Source organism: Drosophila miranda, chromosome XR, assembly GCF_003369915.1.
Source record: "Drosophila miranda strain MSH22 chromosome XR, D.miranda_PacBio2.1, whole genome shotgun sequence".
In the NCBI taxonomy this organism is placed as follows: Eukaryota; Metazoa; Arthropoda; class Insecta; order Diptera; family Drosophilidae; genus Drosophila; species Drosophila miranda.
Window position 1 is genome coordinate 19462722 of NC_046674.1, and position 24472 is coordinate 19487193.

The 24472-nt window shown below is 44.3% G+C and overlaps 2 protein-coding genes across 2 annotated transcripts in view; one reads left to right on the forward strand and one right to left on the reverse strand.

The window, feature by feature from the left end:
- Nucleotides 1–24472, forward strand: part of LOC108153393 (whirlin) — a 36916-nt gene that overhangs the window by 7370 nt on the left and 5074 nt on the right. Inside the window, 15 exon segments of the mRNA XM_033386927.1 lie at nt 4358–5231; nt 5305–5443; nt 6351–6481; nt 8423–8700; nt 8768–9088; nt 9151–9322; nt 9382–9492; nt 9591–9620; nt 11022–11116; nt 11327–11723; nt 12498–12575; nt 18670–18675; nt 23188–23274; nt 24095–24289; nt 24360–24452. Coding sequence (XP_033242818.1) covers nt 4371–5231; nt 5305–5443; nt 6351–6481; nt 8423–8700; nt 8768–9088; nt 9151–9322; nt 9382–9492; nt 9591–9620; nt 11022–11116; nt 11327–11723; nt 12498–12575; nt 18670–18675; nt 23188–23274; nt 24095–24289; nt 24360–24452 — 2994 coding nt within the window. The 5' untranslated portion in view covers nt 4358–4370.
- On the reverse strand, nt 12914–17659 carry LOC108153394. The gene is made up of 2 exons (XM_017283381.2): nt 17535–17659; nt 12914–13547 (listed from the first exon to the last, which is right to left on the reverse strand). The coding sequence occupies exon 2, from the start codon at nt 13482–13484 to the stop codon at nt 13182–13184; it is 303 nt and encodes a 100-aa protein (XP_017138870.1). The 5' UTR covers nt 13485–13547; nt 17535–17659; the 3' UTR covers nt 12914–13181.

The window sequence follows — 24472 nt, forward strand, 5'->3', positions numbered from 1 at the left end:
TTTGGTTCCTAAAGAGAGACGGTAAATTGAACAGTAGCTTGCTTGAAGCTGAACTCTCTTCACATCAAGTTTTGATCCGTTTTATTTGAATTATTGCACACAGATATGTTTCCACACATCCTTGAGCACTCTTGGCGCTCGAACAGCCAAAATACCACATGCTCAAAGCTGATTAGTACATTAATACGACTATACATGTGTGCTTTGAGTGTATAGGTGAAGCCATGCTGTTCTGTTCATATACAGATTTGGGGATGAAGAGCCATGCGCCAAGCTCGGGCTTTGTGCAGAGTCCTTCGATGGTGGATGGTGGATGGTTGCCCTTGGCGTATCCATATCTCTCCTCGATGGGCGGCTCCAGAATGGAATTTGCTGTTTGATTATGCAATTGCTGCTGCCACACAAGTCGCACAATCCTTTGAATCCAATAAATACTTAACTCTGAAATGCCTGCAGAAGTATGCATGTATTTCTATTGTATGTTTGTTAAAATATTCGCATTCATTCGGAAAACCTTCACACGATTACTCATCTTCGAGCACGTTTGCTTTTTCTGGCTTATAAGCAGTTTAAGAACAGCGGAAATATGCCAGAAGAACGAAAGAAAAGAAAACAAGTCACGTAACTGCAGAACTGCTTTGCTTATCGGAATGGAATGGAATGGTCTGAGAGATCTTCTTCAAGATTTATTGACGGGAAGCGGGAAGTGGGAAGTGGGCGAGGCACCACACCATCCCCTGTCCCCCCCATCTGTCTCAGTCTCTCCTACCTTTACTTTTATTCACGCGCAATTAACCCAGTTACAAGTTCGACATGCCGCACACGGGGGCACACAAAGGCCTCCTCTCTCCGATCCTGATCCATCCCACACACTCGTGTACATCCTGCATTTATCATAATTACTTCCCCAGAAATTTACCAAAAAAAAAAAGAGAGAAGAAAAAACAGAACACGGGAAAGGTAGAGGCAGCAAAAAAAGGAAAGCCCTGATGATGATGATGATGAACGCTGATGAATGCTCGGGGGCGAAATGCTTGGCGAAATGCTCGGCGAAATCCTGCGGCTCCCGGGTTAATGTTTTAATATGCCTCGGGCACTATTAGGCGCACTTGAAAAGCTGAACATTAAATGCCAGTCGCGTATTAAACATCCATTATTAATGCCAGGCTATAAAGGGTTTCCGCCCTCTGGCTTGCCTCGTGTGGCACACATTTGGGGGGCAGTCCTGTCTCTCGAAGCTCAAACATCGAAATGTGCTTTCCAATTATTTGAAAAATGCAAACAACTACGAGAATTGCAGTGCAGCATTGGACCAAACGGAAAGATGCACACACACACACACGGACAGGGGCAGGGGCAGGGGCAGGGGCAGGGGCAGGCATGTAGAACATGCAACATGCAAAATGCAAAATGCCTAGGCTCGAGTGCCATAAAAACTGGAGTGAACAATATACAAAACTTATTTTCAAATCAAACAACAGCCACAAAAAGCCAGGACAAAAAACAAAAAAAGGCGACCCCGGCCAGTGGAGAGTGGAGCGGAGGAGTGCAGGAGGGAGCTCTGTGAGCGTGAGTGTGAGTTAGAGGGGCCAAAGACAACAGCGAAACAGTTAGAAGCAAGTGCCATCTGCTGGCAGTAGACTGAAATACAAAAAAAAAAACCGAAACAAAATGGAGAGCAGAGACCTGGCGGCAGTGGCATCAAACCAGAGGAACATCCCAAAAAAGGTGTCTATAAGATAGACAGCCTATACGGCATCCCCAGCAATAAATGTACGGCCATTCTAGGAAAATACCGAAGATACGGCCACGAAAAAAGTATATAGATCGACGCTCGATCATTCTTAATGTCCCATCAGGCAGATAAAGCCGTGTCTGGGGAAGTAAAATATCTAAAAAATATATCTATTCCACTCTCGAAAATTGTAAGGAAATTAGGACAGAAAAACAGCTGTTTCGTTGTTTTACTCCATTTCCATGCCGGTTTTATTCTTTTTCAAAACTTTCAAAATATCAAGCCATCTCTGAACAGTTCCTGTATCTGAAACCCATCGGAAAGTGCTCCTTTATGATACATTTTTTAGTTGCCAATTCCCACAGAAGCCAGTCCCAATTATATGTCGCTTTTGGGACACTGTGCGTCCCATGGACTGCCTGGCTGGCTGGCTGGCTGGCTGGCACAGAACAAACCAGAGTCGGAGAGTAACAAATTCCAAAAAAAATGTCACATTGCGCACATGAAAAATGTCCTTGTGACAAGCGCCAACGCCAGGCGACGTTGTGGTTGTATTTCAGTGTCTACGAGTGTGTAGGTACATATGTACTATACGAGTATGTAAGTGTGTGTGTGTGTGTGTGTTTGTGTGTGTGTGTGCTGGCTTTGCCTCGGCAAGGTCATGAGTAAATACGTTTGGAGCATGCTGTTTTTGCCGTTTATTTTATAACAAAGCCAAGGCAGCAACAAAAGCAACAAGATAGAATAAATAAAATACAAAAAAAAACTGATAGATAAAAGTGGGAGGGTTGGAAGTGGGGGCGGGGGTTTGGGGGCTGGGAGGAAAATAGCCACAGAGAAATTTATTGTCATATATGTATATAATATGGGAAAAAGCTGTCTCTGATGCTTCTTATTGATATTTATACAAAATTCATTTCCCCCAACATTTCCTTTGTTTCTGCGTGTGTGTGTGTTTGTGTGTATGTATTGGTGTGTGCCTCATTTGTAATGGCGTCTGCTTGCCAATTTATTGTGGGTTAGAGAGCGCGAGAGGGAGAGAGGGCAAAAGAAATGCAAATGTGTATCGGTAAATCAAAAAGGACATTATTGGCTGCTTGTTAGACCGTAAGCACAATTGCCCGCCATTACGTAGGTGCTTCTGCACTTGCTCTGTCTCTGTCTCTGTCTCTGTCTGTGTCCTGCTTGTGTGTGTGTGTCCTGTTTGTGTTTGTGTTTGTGTTTGTGTGCCTGTGCTTGCCAATGGCCGACCGCTAAGTGCGCTTAGGCGTCAAACCAAATTGCCCGGCGCTTTTGTTCCTTCCTCGTCGGTTAGCTGAAAGTGCACTTTCTCTGCAGAGAACGCACACGAATACACCCACATTCACGCCATTCATGAGTATTTGAGTACTCGAAACTTATTGGCAATTCACACTCGATTAATTGAGTGGATTTTGGTTTTCTGCAACTGCAACTGCAACTGCAACTTTTTCTGACTGATTGCCCGCCAAGTGGCACATCAAAATTTTGCAAAAGCTTTTAGTTTGTTAATTTGTTGGTTCATTGGATGGGCAGGACTGTAGCCAGGGCTGTCCTTGTTCATAGAATTATTAAAAGTATTCACTCATCCATTGAGCAGATCATTTATGTGGCAGGCAGTGGAGTCTTGGTTAAGTTATCTGTTAAGAATCGAATTCAACTACGAGTATCATTACCTACAATAATGTATAATGTTTGCCCCAAGAAGGGTATTTTCTATGAAGGGTATTTTCATGGTCGACTTAACCCCTGGCAACTCATCGATTTACTCTAATTGTCCGCTGGTCTCTGAGGCAAGTACTCAAATGAAACGAAAAGGTAAATCTCTCTCGTTTATCACTGTTCACTGATAGCTGCACATGCAGTGCTCTTAGACGATAGTACTCGTTTATTTCACTTGGCATATCGCCTAGCAAATTTCCCATGTTATCCGCTAAATCCGCAAGTTTTCCCGGCCAGGGTCCGTGCGTGGCCGATGCCAGGCCATGGCTGCCAAAGTGTGAGCACGGCAATTTTCAACTATTTATGAGAGGGGGGCCTGTCCCCCTGTCCCTGGGGCAGAGGCAGAAACAGTAGGGGGTGGCAACGAGGGGTGGGGGGTGGACCAACCTGTTTTTGTTTTGCCAACCAAAGTTGGCCCATAAATAATGAAGCACGGGGCATAAGTTCCCATTGATTTCGCAGAGTGTGTGAATGCGAGTGTTTGTCAGTCAGGAAAGGGAAAGCTGTATGTGTGTGTGCGTGTGTGGGGGCCTGTGTGGCACATATGACTCTGGAGATTAAGCTTTTGTTTGCGCTGAATGGAAAACGGCTCAGTCTGCGGCTGCGGCTTAGCGGGCGAGCGCTGCGTAGGCAAACAAAAGTTATGCGATGCGAGGCGAGGCGAGGGCGTTGGATCTCGTTGGGTTGCTGCTTGAAGGAGCGCCAACGGGGGAGGGGGGGGGGACAGAGTGGGAGGAGTGTTTAACCCAATTCTGGTTGAGTACCCCTTGCCCCAGGCTGTGGTCTGAGTTATCTCGGGGCTCGAAGTCTTAGTTGTAGATCATCCATCATTCGATTACTACTTGATATACTCAAATGTGCCCCCGTGTTGTCTCCTTGCAGCTCCAGCAGTGTAATGCGCCTTGGGGGAAGTGGCATACCATACGACGGCGACCCCCTGACAATGAGCGCAGCTGGCAACGATTATGCCGAACTATGCGATCTTGGACCCTCACGTTGGAGTGCACGAGCCTACGGATACCATGGCGGAGCAGCGTCGGGACTTGGCCTTGGCGGCCCCAGTGGCGGGGGCGGCGGTGGCATCGGCGGACTGGCCGGGCTCATTTCGGGCGCCACCCAATCATCATCCAGCGTGCCGACTGGCGGCTCGCAAGGACTCAGTGCCCACCATATGCGGAGCAGTGCGGGTGCTCCTAGCAGCTACGAGGCCGAGGACATCGGCTTGGCCTTCGGCATGATCAGTCCACCGCCCGGCAGCGGCGGCCCCTACGGGGGCTCGGGGGCAACGGGCATGGGCGGCGGGTCGCGTGTGGGGAATAGCACGAGCTCGCTGCGCGCCGGTGGCGGAGCTGTGGGCGGAGGCCGCTCGGGGCTCTACTACTCCCCGCCCGGCACCTCGTACACAATCGTGGAGCGACCCCACTCGCCCCACTACTACTTCAACTCGGCGGGGGTGCCCACCAAGGGGGGCTCGCTGCCGGGACGCGGCTCCGCGTACCTCAGCTCCTCACCCGCCAGCCACATGGCCGCCGGCACGGCGGGCACCCTGCCCACCTCGACGGCGGCCAGCGGGCGGTCGGCCATGGGCAACGGCAACAAGAAGCGCCCCATATCGCCGGAGCAGGTGCTCCGCATGTTCGGCGCCACCCAGTCGTCTTCAGTTCCTACGAGTAGCTATCACTACAGCAATGGCGGCACACGCGATCGCACCGGACGACGCAGTCCGGCCAGCAGTCCGCCCTCGACGACGCATCAGGTGGGTGGCACCATCCGGCACCAGCTTCCTGCAAGGACTATACTTATTCCCTTTGCCCCCTCCTTATTTGCAGATCTATCGGGATCGTGAGCGGGAAAGAGATCGCAGTGTTCCGAACATCCACGAACTAACGACGCGAACCGTTTCCATGTCTCGGGATCAGCAGATCGATCATGGCTTCGGTATCTGTGTCAAAGGAGGCAAAGACTCAGGTATGTCCCCCCCCCCCCCCCCCCCCCCCCCCCCCCCCCCCGCCCTGTTTAAGATAGATGGCATTGCTCTGCACTCTATCGCCCGTTCAATGACAGATGGAGAGCCACGCCCAGTTCAGGCCTCTTGCTGTTTGATTTGATGTCACGCCCAGTGGGTTTAGGCCCTACCCCTCCTCCCCTAAGTCTCTCTGTCTCTATTTTAGCTTGAGGAACCACTTTCGTGCAATTTAGTTTTCAATTTCGTTTTATATTGTCGGTTATTCGGTTCTCCGTTCCTCCGTTCCTCCAGCTATCCATCCGCCGTGTGGGTTTTGTTTGTGTTCGACAAACCGCCAGAAGCTTTGACATTTTCCAAGTGCATTTTTGCACCTGACTACCTTTTCGGCTAACCAGCTCTTCCTGCCTCCACGTCAGGCACATCAGCCACACATCCGCAGTACCCCTGACCCTTGCCCCTGTCCCTGTCCCTGTCCCTGCCCCCCTACCTGTCCCCTTGGACAGCCCTCCTTCACCGCCAAAGACTGCGCCTCTTTCATTCCCATTTCCTGCTGTGGGTAGAATTTATTTTTAGCTTGCAATATGCGGACGGGGCTTTAAAATCGATAAAAATCTATTTAAGTTGCCCCCGTATGCAGGCAGGCTCCTCCTCGTCCATTGCTTCTGTTTCCCTATCTCTTTCTGGCATTGTGGCACACACACACACACAGCCACATGCACATGTGCTTTATAAATTAAACATAAAATGGCTGCCGCACTCCATCCTCAAACCACTTCCAGGCAACTTGGCAGAGCTTAATGAAAAACCAAGGAAGGAATGAGGGGATGGTGGATTTTTGTTACAAATTCAATGTCTGAGCTAATTGATTCCCTTCTTTTTGTTTTTTCTGTTGTTTTTGTGGGCCTCCAGGCTTGGGCGTCTACATCTCACGCATCGAGGAGAATTCGGTGGCCGAGCGCGCCGGACTGCGACCCGGTGATACAATCCTAGAGGTGAACGGCACCCCATTCACCTCAATCAATCACGAGGAGGCGCTGAAGGTGAGCATCCATCAAAATAGCCCACAAACAAGCCTATATATTTACATCTCTTTTTCTATATTTATAAAAAAAAAACGTACCCATATATTTTGTAGTAGCTAATGTTCTCTATTCTTAGACAAAAATCGATTAGAGCATGCAGAAAATTACTAAGTAGTCGAAGAACTCTCCACCTCTCAAAGTAGAAACATTATGGACACTGTATGGAATGATGTCCTCATTGCTCACTGCTCCCTGCTCCCTGCTCACTGCTCACTGCTCACTGCTCACTGCTATGCTCCATGCCCATCCTGCGCCACTGACAGCATTGTCAAACTCATCTCCTTTCAAAAATATCAAATTTTATTGTACACTTTATTGATTTTTAATGCGATTTTCTTGAATAGAGTCTGGCCTACCCCCCTACAGCCTCTAGACCGGGCCGCTTCGGCTCTCTCAATCGTTGTCCCCCCTAATAGTTGCCCCTAATAGGGTCCCATCCATCAGGCTTTTATATGCATATATGTATATATAGAAAACAAGTAGACTGTATTCAGTAGGCCAACATCTTTGTCTTTTATGGCCAACACTCGGCAGAACTTGGCAACGAAAAGCAGAAGGGCTGCCTTTGCCTTTGCCTCTGCCTTCCCCTTCGCAGCTGTCCAACAACGAAAGTCAATTTATTGTGGGATATTTTATGTGACACGTTCTGATAGTCAATATAATTCCTCATATAGGGATACGACAAACTAGATTGCTGAAAAGAGGGAGAGCCACTGCCACTGCCACTGGCACTGGCACTGGCCCAGACACATGTTGTGCCATTTCTCACGCTCTTCTACCAATTTAAACTTTAACCATTTTCGATAAAACTTGCTTTTGAAACATATATGTATATACACCTACACATATGTGTCTGTGTATGGGATATGGATATGGATATGGTGTGGGTGGCCCACCCCCTTTGCGGCCCGTTCTATCATTTGGATCAATTTCTGTCTGCTCTAAACGATTTTTACCGTAGTTTTTCTTATGCAAATACATAAAATAAATATACATATATACGTATACTACCCTTGTGCACTTGATACTTTTTGTATGAATAATTACTAAAACATTTGAGAAACGAAAAAGTATTAAAACCAATAACACACTAATACAAATATACACTGAGAAAAAATTGGCAATAGATTAGTCGCATTTTGTATCTGAATCGTTTGTGTATATATCATTGCTTTTGGATTTACTTTATTTCATTCGAAATATATCATTTCTGTTCATCTTCTGTTGACCGGAAACGACCACGGAATGACTCTGAGTAGATGATAGCTGGGTATCGATAGACCATTATTATTCAGCAGCTAGGAAATGTTCCTGTGAAAAGTCCGAGAAATAAACCGCAAGAGCCGCAAGCTGCTGGAAGGGGGACCAGGGGGGTCCCTGGGGGCGACACCTGGGAGGATTCACTGGACGACGACGACGACCCGTTTGCACGCAGCACAGAGCAGCACCCTTGGACCCACACAATTTTGCACACTCTCACATTAGTTTCGTTTTTATTTTTGGTCAGAAACAATTAAAATAATGACAGCAGCAGCAGCCATGAAACCACAAAAACCAACAGCCAACAGGCAACAGCAAAGCGGGCGGGGGACTAGGGCCATGCTACGTGACACGCCCACAATTTAAGTTAATTAATAATTTCGGAATTTGTTCGTTAGGAATTTTAGTTTTCAAATTTTTGCAAAGTAATTTTTGTAATCAAATTATTTTTGTTTGGGTTTTTGGTTCGTTGTTTGATTTAATTTTGTACTTTTTGCTCCCGTTTCTCTTTTTGCTCCTTTGCTCCTTTACTCCTTTACTCTTTTACTCTGTCTCTCTTCTTGTTGGTTCGTTCGTTTTCTGCTCGCATCTGTCCTCTCTTTTGTGTCTCTTCTATTGCCACATTTTTTCTTAACGCAGAGATGTGTGCAGATATTGAAATCGTCACGTCAAATCAGTATGACGGTGAGAGCCCCGCCCACGCTGAACTCGACGGCGCCGCTCCATGGATTCGGACCACCCTCCCGCGACCCCATGTACGCGTCGATGGCACCACCCCTGCATCCACAGAATCAAGCGGCGGCGGCCTCGGGACAGGGCCTGCCCTTCCGGCAGACCTGCTCCTGGATGGATCGGCACGGCAGGCCCGCCTCGCCGCCCATGGAGTACGGGGGCCGACGGAGCGACCGGCGCGATCGGTAGGTCCCGAGTGCTGGGCAGGGCCCGAGAAGAAGAACCACCTGTAACCGTCTTTCACCCCCTCAGGATACGTCGCGTGGAGCTGCTCATAGAGCCGGGACAGTCCCTGGGCCTGATGATACGCGGCGGCGTGGAGTACGGCCTGGGGATCTTTGTCACCGGCGTCGACAAGGACAGTGTGGCCGATCGGTGTGGTCTGATGATCGGCGACGAGATCCTCGAGGTCAACGGCCAATCGTTTCTCGATGTGACGCACGACGAGGCCGTTGGTCAGTTGAAATACCACAAGCGCATGTCGCTGGTGATACGTGATGTGGGCAAAGTGCCGCATTCCTGTACCTCCATCGAGATGGAGCCCTGGGATGCCTACAGTCCAACAGGCACAAGGTGAGGATGCCCGCTCGCCTCTCATGGGACGCTCCTAATTCTGATATATCCGAAATACTTAGGGCACGCCGAAAAGGTCAGATTGCGACCATGGTGGAGGAGAAGGCCCGCTCTCTGCTGCCCCGTCATCACTTTGCAAGCCTCTCCTACTATATTGCAGAGTATAGTGGGAAAGCAATGACCATAGATGCCTTTGTTGCCGTCTTACTAGAGATGTTAGATACGTACGAAAAGGTATGCTCTGGAAGGCTCTTCCATTTATTGCATTTATCTGATTGTTATACTCCTACCAGCACACGCTAGTGACGGAGATCCGAGAACTTGTGTTCCCCGAGGATCGCACGCGATACGATGAGCTCGTCTATCGCCGGGAACGCGATCCTTATAGCGTGGACAGGCATCGGGTGAGTGACCGTCACCATAGACCGTAGACCGTAGACCTACCTCTAACTTTGTAACTAAGCGCATGTGTTTAACGCCTCTTCCGTTTAATCTTTTATAGCGTAAGGGAGACCCCGCCCGTGATTTGCCGGTAAGCTTTTTAGAAGATTTATTCTACGACACAGACACAATATATACTTAGATCAGAGAGACCCCGTCCCGTCTCTCGCCCCACACCCACACGCCACACGCCACACGCCCCACACCACACACACACACACACTGAGCATGTTCAGGCAAAAGTGTGCAGATCTAACAGATCTAACAGCCGTCTACTGTGTACTGTCTACCACTATATACATATATATAGTAGACATATGTCTACTCTCTTCAATGAGATGTTGTTATTATTTAGTAAATCTTTCTCTTGTTGTTGTCGTTGTTGATTGTTGATTGTTGTATGTTTGTAACTTTTACTTTAACTTTAAAAGATTTATCTGTAGACTAAATACATAAATAACACTGGACAAAACCAAAACCAAAACGAAACTTGTAGTTTAATTAATGAACGAGATCCGTATCCACTTAATAGCTGTGTTTAGCCCGAAACTAAACTAGCCCTTGAAACTCGAAACAAAAACCCGTTAATGCTTAATTTCATTTAATTTCCACAAAAAGCTGCATGTTATTCTCTTACTCGTACTTGTACTCCTCTTTCTTTCCGGTTCAGTTGTGACAGTTTTCTTTCAAAAACTTCTTATTCGCTTACCTCTCTGATTCGGCCCCTTGCTAAATCCACACGAAAACAATCAGAACAGAAATGAAACGAAAACGAATGTCAATTTTTACAAGAAAACCACGCCTCTAGGTATAAGTACAAGTACAGTTGCCACCAAAACAGGGTATGAATCCTTAGATGTAAATAGCAACAAAAAATTGGATCGAGGCAAAGCAATTTCCACAACAAAACAAATTGCCTTTGGGGGTATGTGGATGTGCTCCACTCGTTATCTATAGTTCTATAAGCATTAAAAATAATACTGTAAAATAACAAACAACAAAATATTCTATGTAATCCCACAAGCAAAATGCACCTGACAGAACACCTAAACAGTCGAACAGATGAGCACCCCACATATCAATATAAATATAAATATAAATATAAATATAAATATAAATATACTATATGTTCTATATGGCTAAATATCAAGAGAAGCACTCCCACTCTCTCTTCCTCTCTCTCTCTCTCTCTCTCTGTCGCTCTAAGACACTCTCTCGATCTGTCTCTATCTCTGACTATCCTCAGTAGAACAGAACTCAACAAAAGCTTTGTACTAGAACCTTGCTTCACTCCACCACTCCTCACTCTCCACTCACTCACTCAATCTATCAAATCTGTCAAATCTATCAAATCTGTCAAATCTGTCACTCTCTCTGTCACTGCCTCTCCTCACTGTGTCACTCGCTCTCTGAAATCGTATGCAAAACACCAAATCGTTCGTTTCGTTCCATTCCGTTCCATTACGTTCGTTCCGTTCCGTTCCCCCAACAGGTAACAGCTGACGATTTGGAGATTATAGCCGCCACCGGACGTAGTCCCTCATCGGACTCGGGACTGGGCATGACCGTAACGGATATACACAAACGGTACCTTGAAAATAACTCCAGTCTGACCATTCCACTTGTCCTCCGCCTTCCCCCTTCCCCCTCCACCATCGCCACCTCGCCACCTCCCCACTCCCTACCCACTCCACCCACCCACTACCCCACACTACAGCCCCATCAGTAACTGTTAACTGACATATCGTATATTATATATGATGTATATATGTATATGTATATGTGTATATGAATTAGACCCGCAATCCAGTTGCCATATCGGCCCATGTCGGCGGGACCAATACTGCATCGCGCACAGCCAGCATCACATTATCAGACAGCAAGTAACCAATCTTCATCATCATTATCGCCACCACCACCACCCCAACAACAACAACAACAACAACAACAACAACAACAACAACAACAGCAACAACAACAGCAGCTAAAGCATCAGAAACAGCAACAGCATCAGCATCAGCAACAGCAACATTATCCACCTCATCATGCCTCATTGCGTCATCTGGGTGGCATCAACATCAACAGCATCAGCAGCGGCAACGTGGGATCTGTGCCTGTGCGTCATCATCATCCTCACGAACAGTTGGGACCAAATCAGTTGCAATTCAAGCAAACCAAAGACAATCAGCAACAGGTCAGGAATGAAGCGTGCGAACGTGAACCCAAACAAAAAGTGTAGCAAACCAAGCCAAAAACCTACATACTCGTACAATAGCTAGCCCTCCCCCACTCACTCACTCACTCACTCCCTCACTCTTCGATTACTTTCACTATTGTGGGAAACTCTGTGCTTTCTACTAGAAGTTTCCCACCGACAAAAATTCTTTGTGCAAAAATTTCCGAGCATAAAAATCTTTCGAACCATTTCTATAAGTATTTATGAAAATATTCTGTAGTTTTCTTCAGAACTTGTCTCCCTTATTATTTATTTCATTTTTGTCTAATATTTTCCCTAAGCTCGATTCCCATTATATGTGTGTAACCATCTAATGCAGCTACAAAATTCTAATACCCCCCAAATGGGGTATGCAAAATTGACATTCGGGCCCAAAAGATCGGCGCGTTTTGAGGGTTTCAGTTCTCTTTCTCTTCTGTCTGTCTGTTTAATCTGTTTAATCTGTTCTATTTATCCTTCTGTGTATTGTGTGTCTTTGTGTCTTTGTGTGGCCCGTCTGGTGTATCTATTTTTTGTTGTTTTTTTCATACTCTGTTTAATGTGGTTTATGTTGAAGCGTTCTCTGTTTCCGGCTATGTTTCTCTTCCTTTCTTAAATGTTGTCCAATTGGCTGTTAATTGTTGTAAAAGTACTCTACTCTAAAGTATAATCTTGAGTCACCAAAACAAACAAACAAAAAAAAGCATACCAGAAGCTGAAAAATATTTTTGTAAATTCTTTCGTCCCGGCTAGGAATACGGCTGTGATGAGCATAGAACTAGAGCTCGCCGTGGAAGCGAAACCCTATTACCGGAATACGAACAAGATACGGTGAGTAAGCGAAGCGATTGGAGCGTATTCTGTAGGGATCCAGAGAACTGCAAAAGATTTAAGTAGATCGCTAAAGGTCATCGCATTCTGGTGATCATCAAGGGAGGGATGTAGCTTCCTGAGATTTCATTCATCTTCCTGGTCATATTTATCCTCAAGACATCTCTCATACTTTGGTTGGTTGTCTCAACTTCATCCCATAATGAAACACACCATTGTATCAGCACACCTCCCTATGCTACCTTATCTTATACAATCTATACAATCTATCCAATATACTCGTACTCGTACTCTTGCCTCAACCCAGACATTTAAGACACCCTCAAGCCAAACTCTACAACTTTTTGTATACTTTATTCTTTGCATCTATAATTGTATCTCTATATTGTATATTTATGGTATCTAAAACTAACTAAACACTAAACTGAATCACTAAATTATGCAATTATAAGTATGTATGTATCGTATATATAGCAAAAAAAGATATTTATATGTATGTAGCATGTGCATATAGCCAATAAGTGTAAGCAATTCGATGCCAGGTCAAACAGACCGCAGACCGCTCCCTGCCGCTACTCCTCCTCCGCTTCCGCCTGCTTCTCCTCCTCAGATCTTGTCGTGCATGGAGGCCTCCTCGACGGACCATGCTCCTCCACCGCCTCCGCCTCCGCCTCCTCCTCCACCGGCCACCATGGGCAGATGGTAATCACGCGGCGGCGTAAAGGGTCGCACAAAGTGTCGCCACGGCCGCTGATGATGATGGGGGGGCGTGGGCGTGTTGGAGGTGGTGCTGGAGCTTGTCGATGTGCCGCCTGCCACCGCATGTTGGTGTTGCTGGTGGCAACTGTTGGGCTCGAATTTCGGGCGTGGTATGCGCAATTGTTTGATCTCCGTCAGATAGGTCTCCATGTTGGCCCTTCCTTCCTCTTCGGGTGCCTCGTCTGCTGTCGTGTCCTGTCCTGTCCTGTCCGCCTGTTGGGGTTTGATTTGTTTAAATGATTTGTTGTTGTTTAACCAAGTTGCAATCAATGTGGAAGTGGACTCTGTTTGAGTGTTTTGTTTGCCAATGCCAGTCGGCTGGAAAACTCAGTCTAATGACCAGCTAGCGGTAGAGGGGGGTGGCGAAAAGCGTTTAGCAAAGAGAAGGAATCCATGCGATTATGGGCTGAGGGCTAAGCTTGGGGAAATCCTTCAGTGAACTTTCGGCTTTGGAGTGCATACAATATTCGGAAATTTACAGTAGAAATTACACTCAAGAAGAGAGCGAACTCCTAGCCACCTAAGACTCATGCGATTACCAAGTACTCTTTCGAAGGAACTTTCTGTTGAGTGCAGATTTGAGGCCACACTTAAATACTACCCAAAAGAGTCCTGGTTGGAGCCCCAGGACCCAGCTCCCAGATCCCAGATCCCAGCCCTTTCAAAGTTCTAATGAATGGTTCCCCCCTTTGAGCGAACTTCCTCGAGTGGTGTTTGTTTCGTCAGCGCCGCTCCTTCAGCTGCTGCTGCTGCTCCTCCTCTGCAGCTTGTTGAGTGCAGCAAAAGTGAAAGCACACTTACCACAACCCCTCCCCATTTTCACAGTGCCCGCCACACTCACCACACCCCACTCCACGCTGCTTAAGATGTGTGCGTGTGTGTGTGCGTGTGTGTTGGCTAGAAGACAAGAAAATTGCAATAATTTCCGCAAAAGGCGTTCAACCGTATCACATGCATCGTCAAGTTCAGGGCAGGATTTTCATTTGGCTTGGCTTGAAATTGATTCGGACTGCAAAAGAAAAAGGGGAAATGGGGGAAAGAGGCAAAGAAGGGGCCAAATGAGGAGCTAAACTGCTGGCGATCCGCTTGCTTAGCCCTGTTTACACAGCTGACACCATTTGGGCCCGGCTTGACCAAAGCCGATGAACGATGGCCGATGAACGGGCCCAGACACGGACCGGCGGACAGGCAGCATCGAGTAACCAGTTTGATTTCAACTACAACTGACAAACAACTTTTTGTTGTAGCTGTTTACTGTGTCTTGTGTTTGTCTCTTGGTCTGGTCTGGCTTATGGGACACTCACTTTGTATACCCTTGCTTGGGGGCAGGGTACTACGATTTCTGATCAGATGAATCCCCACAAGATCACAATATCATATAGCTTCTTTAGAGGTTATCGGTCGAAGATAGATAGTTCTTCCCGCAGGTTCTGTCCATCTTCAAAGGGTATCCACCAGCTTCTGTCCACGCAACAAGATTTTCTTTCTTGTTTCGAAATTACAGAGTAAGTTGGGGGCAAAGAAAGAGGGACAGGGAGAGAGAGAGAGAGAGAGGCAGGGAGAGCAGACGAGACCAAAAACTCAAAGTGGGTCATTAGAGAAATGTACTAAATAAGGTACAAAACTTTGTCAAGAGCAAACATAAATGGAAAGTAAATTGTTGCCACCAGAAAGGGATGGAGATAGAGAGAGAGAGAGAGGGGGGCAGGCAGAGGGAGATAGAAAAAGTTGTTTATAATGTAAATAAATCATTTGGATGCGTAGCAAAGAAACGAAAGACAAACCGAAATCCGGTCGGTCCACAAATTCAATGAGTGTAAAATGTAATTATGAGATGGAGATTGAAGACTGGCCGATGGAAGACTTGTTTTTTGTTAGACTTTACCGCCCCCCCTCCCCTCCGATACCATCGATAGGGAGAGCCCTAATTGTGGCTAAAGAGCACAGCAGAGGGGCCTGTTCTTTAAAGTTGGTTAACCGTTATGACGAACACTCTTTGGCTTGTCATCTCTTGACATCATTAATTATCTGCAGCCTGTGATCTGTGATCTGTGATGGGGGTCCCAGTGGGGGTCTCTCACTCCAGAGTCTAGACAGAAGAAGTTTTGGGTTTAATTTTCCGTTTTCTTCATGGCCTCTGAACGGCAGCAACAGAATCACCCATGAAAGGACAAAGTCCAAAGCCTTTTATGGGAAAGTATCGCATGGATATCGTATTTATTTGTTATTGAAATTAATTTACGCAAAAAATGATTGATTGATTGATTGATGGATATTTGCACTGTGTGTGTGTGTTGCTGGTTCGAGTTTCTGCCCCATTCGCTGTGTTTTTCTGATGACAATTTGTAAATGTAAAATGTTGATGGGAATTTCATTGATTTTGTATTTAATTTGTTCGACCTTGTAGTGGCATTAATGAAATCCCGCTTTTGGGATCGAAATACATTGGGCAACGAGCGGCATCGATGTGGTGGACCAATCTGCAAATCTCCTCCCCTCACCGCTTGAATGCGTATCTAATGACAGAGTGTTGCCCCCGTGATCCCACCGCAATCCCCCAACTGCCACGCAACGAGGTCAATGGCATGTGCCATGAATGATGATTGCCAGCTTTTCGATTCAAGTTACACAAAATTCAGCGATGGCTAGAGCCAGCCAGCAACGAGACAAAAACTTGACTGCAAAACTTTGCAAAGTCATAAATTTGATTGATTTTGAAACGGTCGCCCGAGCAGCTTACAGCAAAGAAGAAAAACTGATTGAAAAATTTGAGGAATTTCGAGGGGAACAAAATGGTACAAAGATGAAGTGCGTAGGGAAAAATACAGTTAAATGGGCTGGCAGCAGACAATTGACTGGAAGTTTTCTTTATTCTTCGGAAAATTCTCTTACTTTCTTGTACTCGTTTCAGTCTTTTTGTTTGTGAAAGTTGTGCTTCCCGGTTTCAGAGTTCGAGTTTGGAGCTGGAGTCGCAGTTGGGGTTGGAGTTGGACTTGGAGTTGTTCCTTTTGGTTCTGGTGAAACTTTTTCCCTGGGTTCTGTGCTCGTCTGAACCTTTTTAAACTTTTCCAAAGTCAAACAAAAGGTGAGCATTTAATTTGTTCTCTAATTCACACTATTGTTGTGACTCTGACTGTAGCTCTGGCTATGGCTATGGCTCTGGCTCTGGCTGTGGCTGTGATGAAGTCAGATCTCTGAGTTGTCGGTGTTGGCCGGGCTTTGTGTTGTGACAGTGTGTCTATGAATAATTTTGTTCACATTTCGGGCCAGCGCTCATTGACCCACAAATAATAAGCTGACAGCTGACTGGCTGGACGAATATAATTGATCAATATGGCCAAGACTCTGCCGATCAGATTGGATCTGATGAGAATTAGGTCAGGTTGGTTAATTGGAAGCTGTTTGGGTTCAGGTTGTAAATATTTACTGAAATTTCAGTTCCATTTGATGTCTTTCCAATGGCAATTACTTTTACGGCTTTCAATTCCCTTCATTGTCCATTAAAACTGTACTTTTATGTAGTTTTCTTTCGAGCCTTCGACTTTCCTTCCTTCCCGCTGGCTATCCAATGGCCAATGGCCTTTCTGGGTCGGAATGTTTAGCAACTATTCAGCTGCCCTGCCACTTAGAACCCCCCATTTCCGTCAGCAACTTAATTACGAAAAAGAAAGACAGATCAGACCAGACCGGGCCAGAACAGACCAGACCAGACAAAGAGAAGTCAGTCAGTCAGTCAGTCAACAAATCAACTGAAACTCGACTCCGGCTCCGTCTCCGGCTCTTCTTGGGCAATTAAAAACATAAAACAGCAAGCAAGGAAATTAGCGCAGCCAAAAACAAAAACAAAAACAACAAAAAGGTGAGAAACACAAGTTAATTGAATGCAAAATGCAAAGAAATAAAGCTGCCGACACATGTCCGACATGTGGGGCTCTGCAGCAATTGTTGTTGCCACAGTTCCAGTACCCCAAACAGACGGCCGATGATGATATAACCCATGGCAAGGCAGGGAAGCGGAGGACAGGGTACCGTATCGCATCGCATCGTATCGTATCTGAAGGGGGCAAATCAGGGACGACTTCTGCTGGCATTACTCGTATTTATGCAACAATTTGGCCGCAAACAGAGCGCGAAATGTAACGAAACGCGAGATTTGTCAACTTGTTTGTGTGTGTTCAATTGAAACCTCGTAATACGCACTTTGTTTGCTGGTTAGTTTCGGTCCGCTTTTCGATCTACTAAGCTCGGTATTCTTCTCTGGGCTCGAACCTCACGCTTGGAGCGACGACGCGCGACTGAAACTGCAGACTTTGCTGAAGGTAGAGCTGTGGCTGGAGCTGGAGCTGTGGCTGGAGTGGTTGCTGCTGCTGCTGCCAAAAGCCAGTCACAGCCACAGCCACAGCAGACAGCGACAACAGAAGCAGCGGCGGCATAGCTGCTCTATCTCAGACAGAGTTGTCCAGAGTTCGCGTTGGGTTTGCCTACGAAAAGGCAAAAGGTATTGGGATGTTGTAAGAATCCCACAACGGATACAGGGAATGGTCGAGTGAAGCCTAGTCTAAGTTTTGGATCAGTATCTTTTCAGGTAAATAAGTATCTAAGAGTAGGTATTCCTTGAACTTCAAAGAGTATCCACTGGCTGTCTTCAGGGAAAACTCCCATTTCATCTTGTGTTTTGTTTGGTTTTTTTGTGGCGTTGGTTGGGTTTTGCTTTCTTTGATGTCGGTCGGGCCACTGAACGAGCGTTTTCCAAGTTAGTTTTTTTATGGCCTAGTAATGTAAGAAATTACCCACAGCGACGACAACAAAGCCACTTGATACACAAAGATTGCCAATATTTATGGCTAAAAATTATACTGTACTGCAATTATATCTAAGATTTACTAGCTGTGAAGTATGGAATTGTAAGCTTTACGCAACGGTCAGCACTGGGGTGACAGATACTCGTAAGTGCTTGTAAAATGTATCTCTGTATCTGCGGGATACTGTGTAACTGCAGCTGACGGCCACTGCAGCTGTGCTGCTGTTTTCCATTTTCCGTGTTTTCCGTTTATTCCGTTTTTGTTTTTTTTTTTTTTTTTTGGTCTTTTGTTTGGTTTTTGCTTTGCTCTGGCATGACGCAAACAGAAAACTTTGTCTGATGGCCGGAGAGGCGTTTGCATTTGGCATTGAAAAGAGATGATGTTCATTTAATGTGACGATGTGATAATTAATTTGTCTCTTCTGGAATTTCTTCTTCTCTCTCTCTCTTACTCTCCATTGCTCCCCTGGTCATACGCTGCGTATGCGCAATCGAATCGGATCGAATCGGTACGGCTGGATGATTGGGAAACAGGAACAGGTAAGCAATTGGCGTTCGTTGGCTGCTCGCTGAATTCGTCGTTTGTTACACTTTAAGCACTTTTTCGAAACTATCTTTTCCACACAAACACACACACACAAAACAAAACCCAAAGCATACACATACACACACAAAGACACCTACAAACCATAACATAACATAACATAACAAAAGAAAACCCCAATAAGGAAGCAATTGTAGCTAACCAAAAAAACCAACAAAAAAAAAAATGAAAAAAACGAACAGAAAACTCTTGTAAATACTCTAAGCCCGCTGCTACTCGTTTTGAGCCAAGTTTTGACTCCAACTAATTTCGTTGCTGGCTGTAGCGTGTGCATAATTTTCAAATGCAAGTGGGCCGATGAGGGGTGGCCTCTGGGGGATGGTTACGTGCCACATGAAGCTTTTGAGGAGATTACCGCACACAGTTTTGACAGAGCCGCAGTCAAAGCTAATTAGCAAATTAACGCGTGTGCACACGCGTTTTAGTACTTGCAGAAGGAGTAATCCCAGTACAGGCAGTGACTACCGAACGAGATTTTATCCCAGGCACCAGTGTTTGCGTAAAACGGAACAGAATACGACGGAAAAACGTTGCTGTATTGGTGTCGATCACTGTTTTACACTGTACGTGTACGTGCCATAGACACTCATCGAATAGCAATGTGATCCCATCCAGGCTAAGCCAAGGCCAAACCCAATCCAATCATCATCTAGTCCAAGGAGTACCGACATTGAGATTGAGATTGGTTCCAAAAGGAAGGGTATGCTGGATACTTAACAGATGCAATAGATGGATGGAGTGATTCCAGTGAAAGTACAGCCTTTGAAAATGAGATTAGATTGGGGAAAAAATTGAGATAAACATACATACGAAATATACAACAAGTTAGGCCAGCGTATTATTCGGCTTACTATGCAGATCAGGATTGGCAATTCTACATGAATTCTACATGAGTGTGACATGTTGCCTGAAAGTATGCAGCATGGCATAGGAACATTTATTGCCAGCTACACTGAAATGTTGCAGAGCACAATAAAAAGATTCGCATATAAGAAAAACACATTTATAACTCAACGGAAATAGTATATATAATGAATTTAAAACCCATTTAAAATATAGAAAACCTATTCCTTTAGTTAGGTACTATATTTGAGCTTTAGTACGTAAAGATAGTCCCACGAGTAGCACCCATTGGAAACAACATGACACAAAGGAATAGAATATATATTCCTGGAGTAGCAATCCATTTTTGGTAGATGTAAAACAAAACTACATAATTCTATATAACCGACCATCTAAATATATGATAACATTTCTTGAATATACAATATATTTAGGAGCCAACATTTCTATAGTAAAACTTATGAAACCATTCGGTAAAACCAACTAAAAATACCACTTTTAATAGCCCGTAGAGTTATGTACTTTTATCATCGCGTGTATCCAGTAAACAATTGGAATGTAGCTTGAATAGATAGCTATTGAACATACAATCTGTAACAACCCACTAGGAACCCCACAAAGACCCACAAAATCCTTCTCTCTCTCTCTCTCTCTGTCTATCTGTCTCTCTGTCTTACTTTTGAGTTGTACTCGTACTCGTATACTTAGAACACACTGATTTTTCGTTTCATAATTTCCCCTAGAGCCTCTCATTTCACGCGGCACTCTCACTTTTCGTTTCCGTCCATCAGATCCATAGACCCCACCAGATCTTGTTTTTCCTGTGTTTCTTGAGTTGGATTCGTTTTTTTGTTTGCCCCGTACTCCCCCGAAATTGTTCTCGTTTGTTCATTTGTGTGCATTTCAGGGCGGCTACTTAGATGGACTACGTTCACATTTGGGTGGTTTAACACAACGTGTCAAATCATGGTATTGGGGACGACCTCTAGTAAGTGCCAATGTATTTTTCGTTAACTGTTAAACGAAAACCACCACAAAAAACCAAACAAAACAAAACAAACCTAATCATAAATAAAAAAAATAGCAAACACCAGCAACCACAAAACTGAAAATTGTGCTCGAAACTTGAGTGGAAAATGTGTCTGCCAAATGTTCTCTCACAGTCTGCATTTTGTTTTTCGATCTGCATCTTCTCGTTGCATTCAATTTAGCCTGAACTTAGATTGTTGCTATCACTCTCTCACCTACTCGCTCTCTCTCTCTCTCTAACTCTATCTCTATTCTGTAACTCTGTCACTGTCTCCTTCTTTAAACTAACTAACTAACTAACTAACCAACCAAACCTAACTGTTTTGTATGTGCATTGCAACAACCACCACCACAACAAAAACAAGTGCAATAAAAAAGTACTACTAAAAAATTACAATTTAAATTAAACTGCATTTCCAGAATTTTGTGTTGTATTCGTAGGAATTGTGTTTCCGTTTTGTGTTCTCTCACTAAAAAAAAAAGAATCGAAATTTTGCTTGCCCCACCTAACCACCCACCACCCACCATCAGACAGTCAGTCAGTCAGTCAATCCACTCCACTCCACTCCAATATGTATGTACGTATTATTTTCCATTTGTTCCATCTTTAATTTGATACCAATCGTGATGCACTCTACAAATCTTTCATCTAGAGTTCCTTAGTCTCTTTGTAAAGTACATGATAAACATAACTGTCAATGTAAGTACCTAAAAACCAAAAAGCTAAACTAGACACGAAACTAAATCGAAGCCAAGAGTCCACAAATGCAATTTAAATGGCCGAAAACCAATAACCGAAAACCCAAACCGGAAAAACGAAATGTCAAATTAATAAACCAGAAAAAAAAGCTTGAAAAATACATTTGCACATTTACGCATGAGTCACCCTGATTTCTAAAAACACACGCCAAGTCGTACACCGATATCGAATCAAATCAAATCGAGATCAATCCTCCGGGTCTTGGTCTTGGTCTTGGTCTTGGTCCAACGAATCACCCTTCACACATAATGTTTTCCGTAGTATTCTTTCGGTAATTTTTTTTCCTTTGCCCTGTAATTAGTGTACAACAACTCCCCCATTTGTTTTGGCCTTACTTTTAGCTGCTGCTGCCCCACACACACACACACACACACACACACAACACACACACACAACACACACACAACACACACACAACACACACACACCAACACACACAGCACTCTTTCCTAGTTGTAGTTAGCAAATTCCTAGACCTGTAACATACTGCCAAATATTCGTATGTAAGTTGAAAGTTCTTGAAGCTTTAGTTAGCGCTTTGCTCCCACCAATGGAAACTCTTAGCCCAATTAGTGTAGCCATCAAAATCTAAGTGTCTTAGCTGCCAATTTTGCAAGTCGTTTTTGTATCAAGTACTTATCAATACACAATTGTATAGCTGCCAAGCCTTAAAGTGCACCAAAACACAAACACACACCCACCCACACACACACACAGTCGTATCCGCAGACAGAAACACAAACATAAACATAAACAGATCCTTGGACACACGAACACACACGAACAGCAGCACTCTCGCATACTCATAACTTGCACCAGAGACCCAATTTTCAGAAGAACCTAATCCCGAATCCCGAGATTTTGGTGTCACGCGACGTACGAACGATTGTTCTTTTAAATTGATTTCGGAAGAGAAACTCTCTCTCTCTCTCTCCAAGTATACCTTGTCTGGAGTCCGGAGTCTAGATTCTGGACCAGCTCTTTATGTATGTGAATTTAGGTATCACATCAATGAAATTGGAAAGAGTTTACCATCCTTCTTTCCCTGTCCAAATGCCCAAAAGGGTGAATATTCGGATATTTATCCACATGATTTTTCATACATTTCTTTCTCTAGCAACTCCTCATCCGAAAACCAAAGCCATGCTTCTGTCAAAAGACTAATCCAATATCGTAAAAGGTTCCAAATAAAAAGAAAGGAAAAACAAAAAAGAGAAAGACAAATCGAATGCAGAAATCAAAGCTCGTCAGTGGAAGGCAAATCAGCTCAGCTCAATCCACTTTGAATGCCAATCGATACACAACTCCAACTTTTTCTCTCTCCAAGGCACGCTTTGGCATATATAGTACTGTCCTCTGTCCCCAGTCCTCTGTCCTACCACAAACGCAACATCCTCCTCCCGACCTGAACCACTACTCAACTTTACTCTGTCCTGCCGTACAGTGAAATGTCATACTTTATTCAATTAAGTTTCTATCTGTATGTTTGCAAGTGAACGAGAAGCAAAACACATAGCAAACAATTTGAAAAAAGGAAAAATCAAGAACTTCATATATAAATATGTATGTCTAGCCACATAACACATAAAGCAAATAATTATCTCTTCTACAAACCAACTACAACCAATTCTTATGCAAAATATTTCTACTATTTTCATTTTACATTCAACCAATTTATTGTACAACCAAAAATCAATCAAACAATCTGATCAATTTGCTCACTGTGCAACAAAAAATCAACAAATCTTTGTCAATGAAAAATGTGGCCTTATCTGAAAAATTGCAAATGCAAAAAAAAAATAAAAAAAAAAATTAGGAGTTGGCCACAAAACTCTCAAGGAGTTTCGATATGAAGGAAGAAGGCGGCACATTGCTGGGCGATAAAGGTGTACGAAGGCATCAGGTGAGTGCTACAACAACAGCTACAACTCTAGTGCAAGCACACTAAAATACCAGATACTATCTAACGAAATAAATACCAGTTATACGAAAGCACATGAATGCCAACTACTACTACAAACAAAAACTAAAAATGAATCAGAAAACAAAACTGAAATGCGGTTCCTAAAAATTCTCCTCCAATTCTCCAAGTACAATATTATCAGTATTTCGGTATTTTCAGTATTTTCCGTATTTTCAGTATTTTTGTCAGTATTTTCTGCTCTCCTCCCCCACACCAGCTAAATTGAATACAATTTGATCGCCTCAAGCATTTCATGACTCATTCCAAAACAAAACACACACAAAAATCTCTCCTTTTTCTCTCTCTCTCTCTCTCTTTACTTTACCTCTCTCAAAAAGAAACTACAATTATGCCATTTAATTATATAATATTAAACTAGTAATCTTTGTAAACTTGAATTGGCCTCAAACTTAGCTTGAATTGAACCGTTACCTTTTGTTTGTCCTACACTAAATACCAAACAGTATACCAAACATTCCAGAAAATACTTAAATATGTATCTCTTTGCTTGCGATTCCCACACAAAATCTACTTTAGCTAGCTTCTACTTTTCTTAAGATCCAGACACGATTTGAACTAGGATTCCTAGATAATCTAAGTATTAGTTCAAGTTGGTCACCATAGCCTTGGTTTCCTTTTTTCAGCCACCAATATAGAGCCACTCAAATCATAAATCCTCGATATACACATGTACATATATAAGATATCTTTATTAATGCAATTTGAATTGCCTTTTGTGTGACTTTTGTCTCTTTTGCAGTCCATGCAGCGTCTGTCCGCTGAGCAGAATGGTGGTTCAACGACTGAACAAACACATGAACACAATCCAAACGTCGTACCTGATCATAGAGGCAACTTACACATTACAGTTAAGAAAACCAAACCAATTTTAGGTATTGCTATCGAAGGTGGTGCTAATACAAAACACCCGCTCCCTAGGATAATCAATATCCATGTGAGTATAACATACCGATTTACCCCTTCCAAAATATATATGAATCCATGGCCAATCGATCTTGTGACAGGAAAACGGTGCAGCATTTGAAGCGGGCGGCCTGGAGGTCGGGCAACTGATACTGGAGGTAGATGGAACAAAGGTTGAGGGTCTACATCATCAGGTAAGATATATTTAAAACAG

Excerpts from the sequence above, each read along its gene's own strand:
- LOC108153394 (XM_017283381.2), bottom strand. The coding sequence starts at position 13,484 with ATGGAGACCTATCTGACGGAGATCAAACAATTGCGCATACCACGCCCG.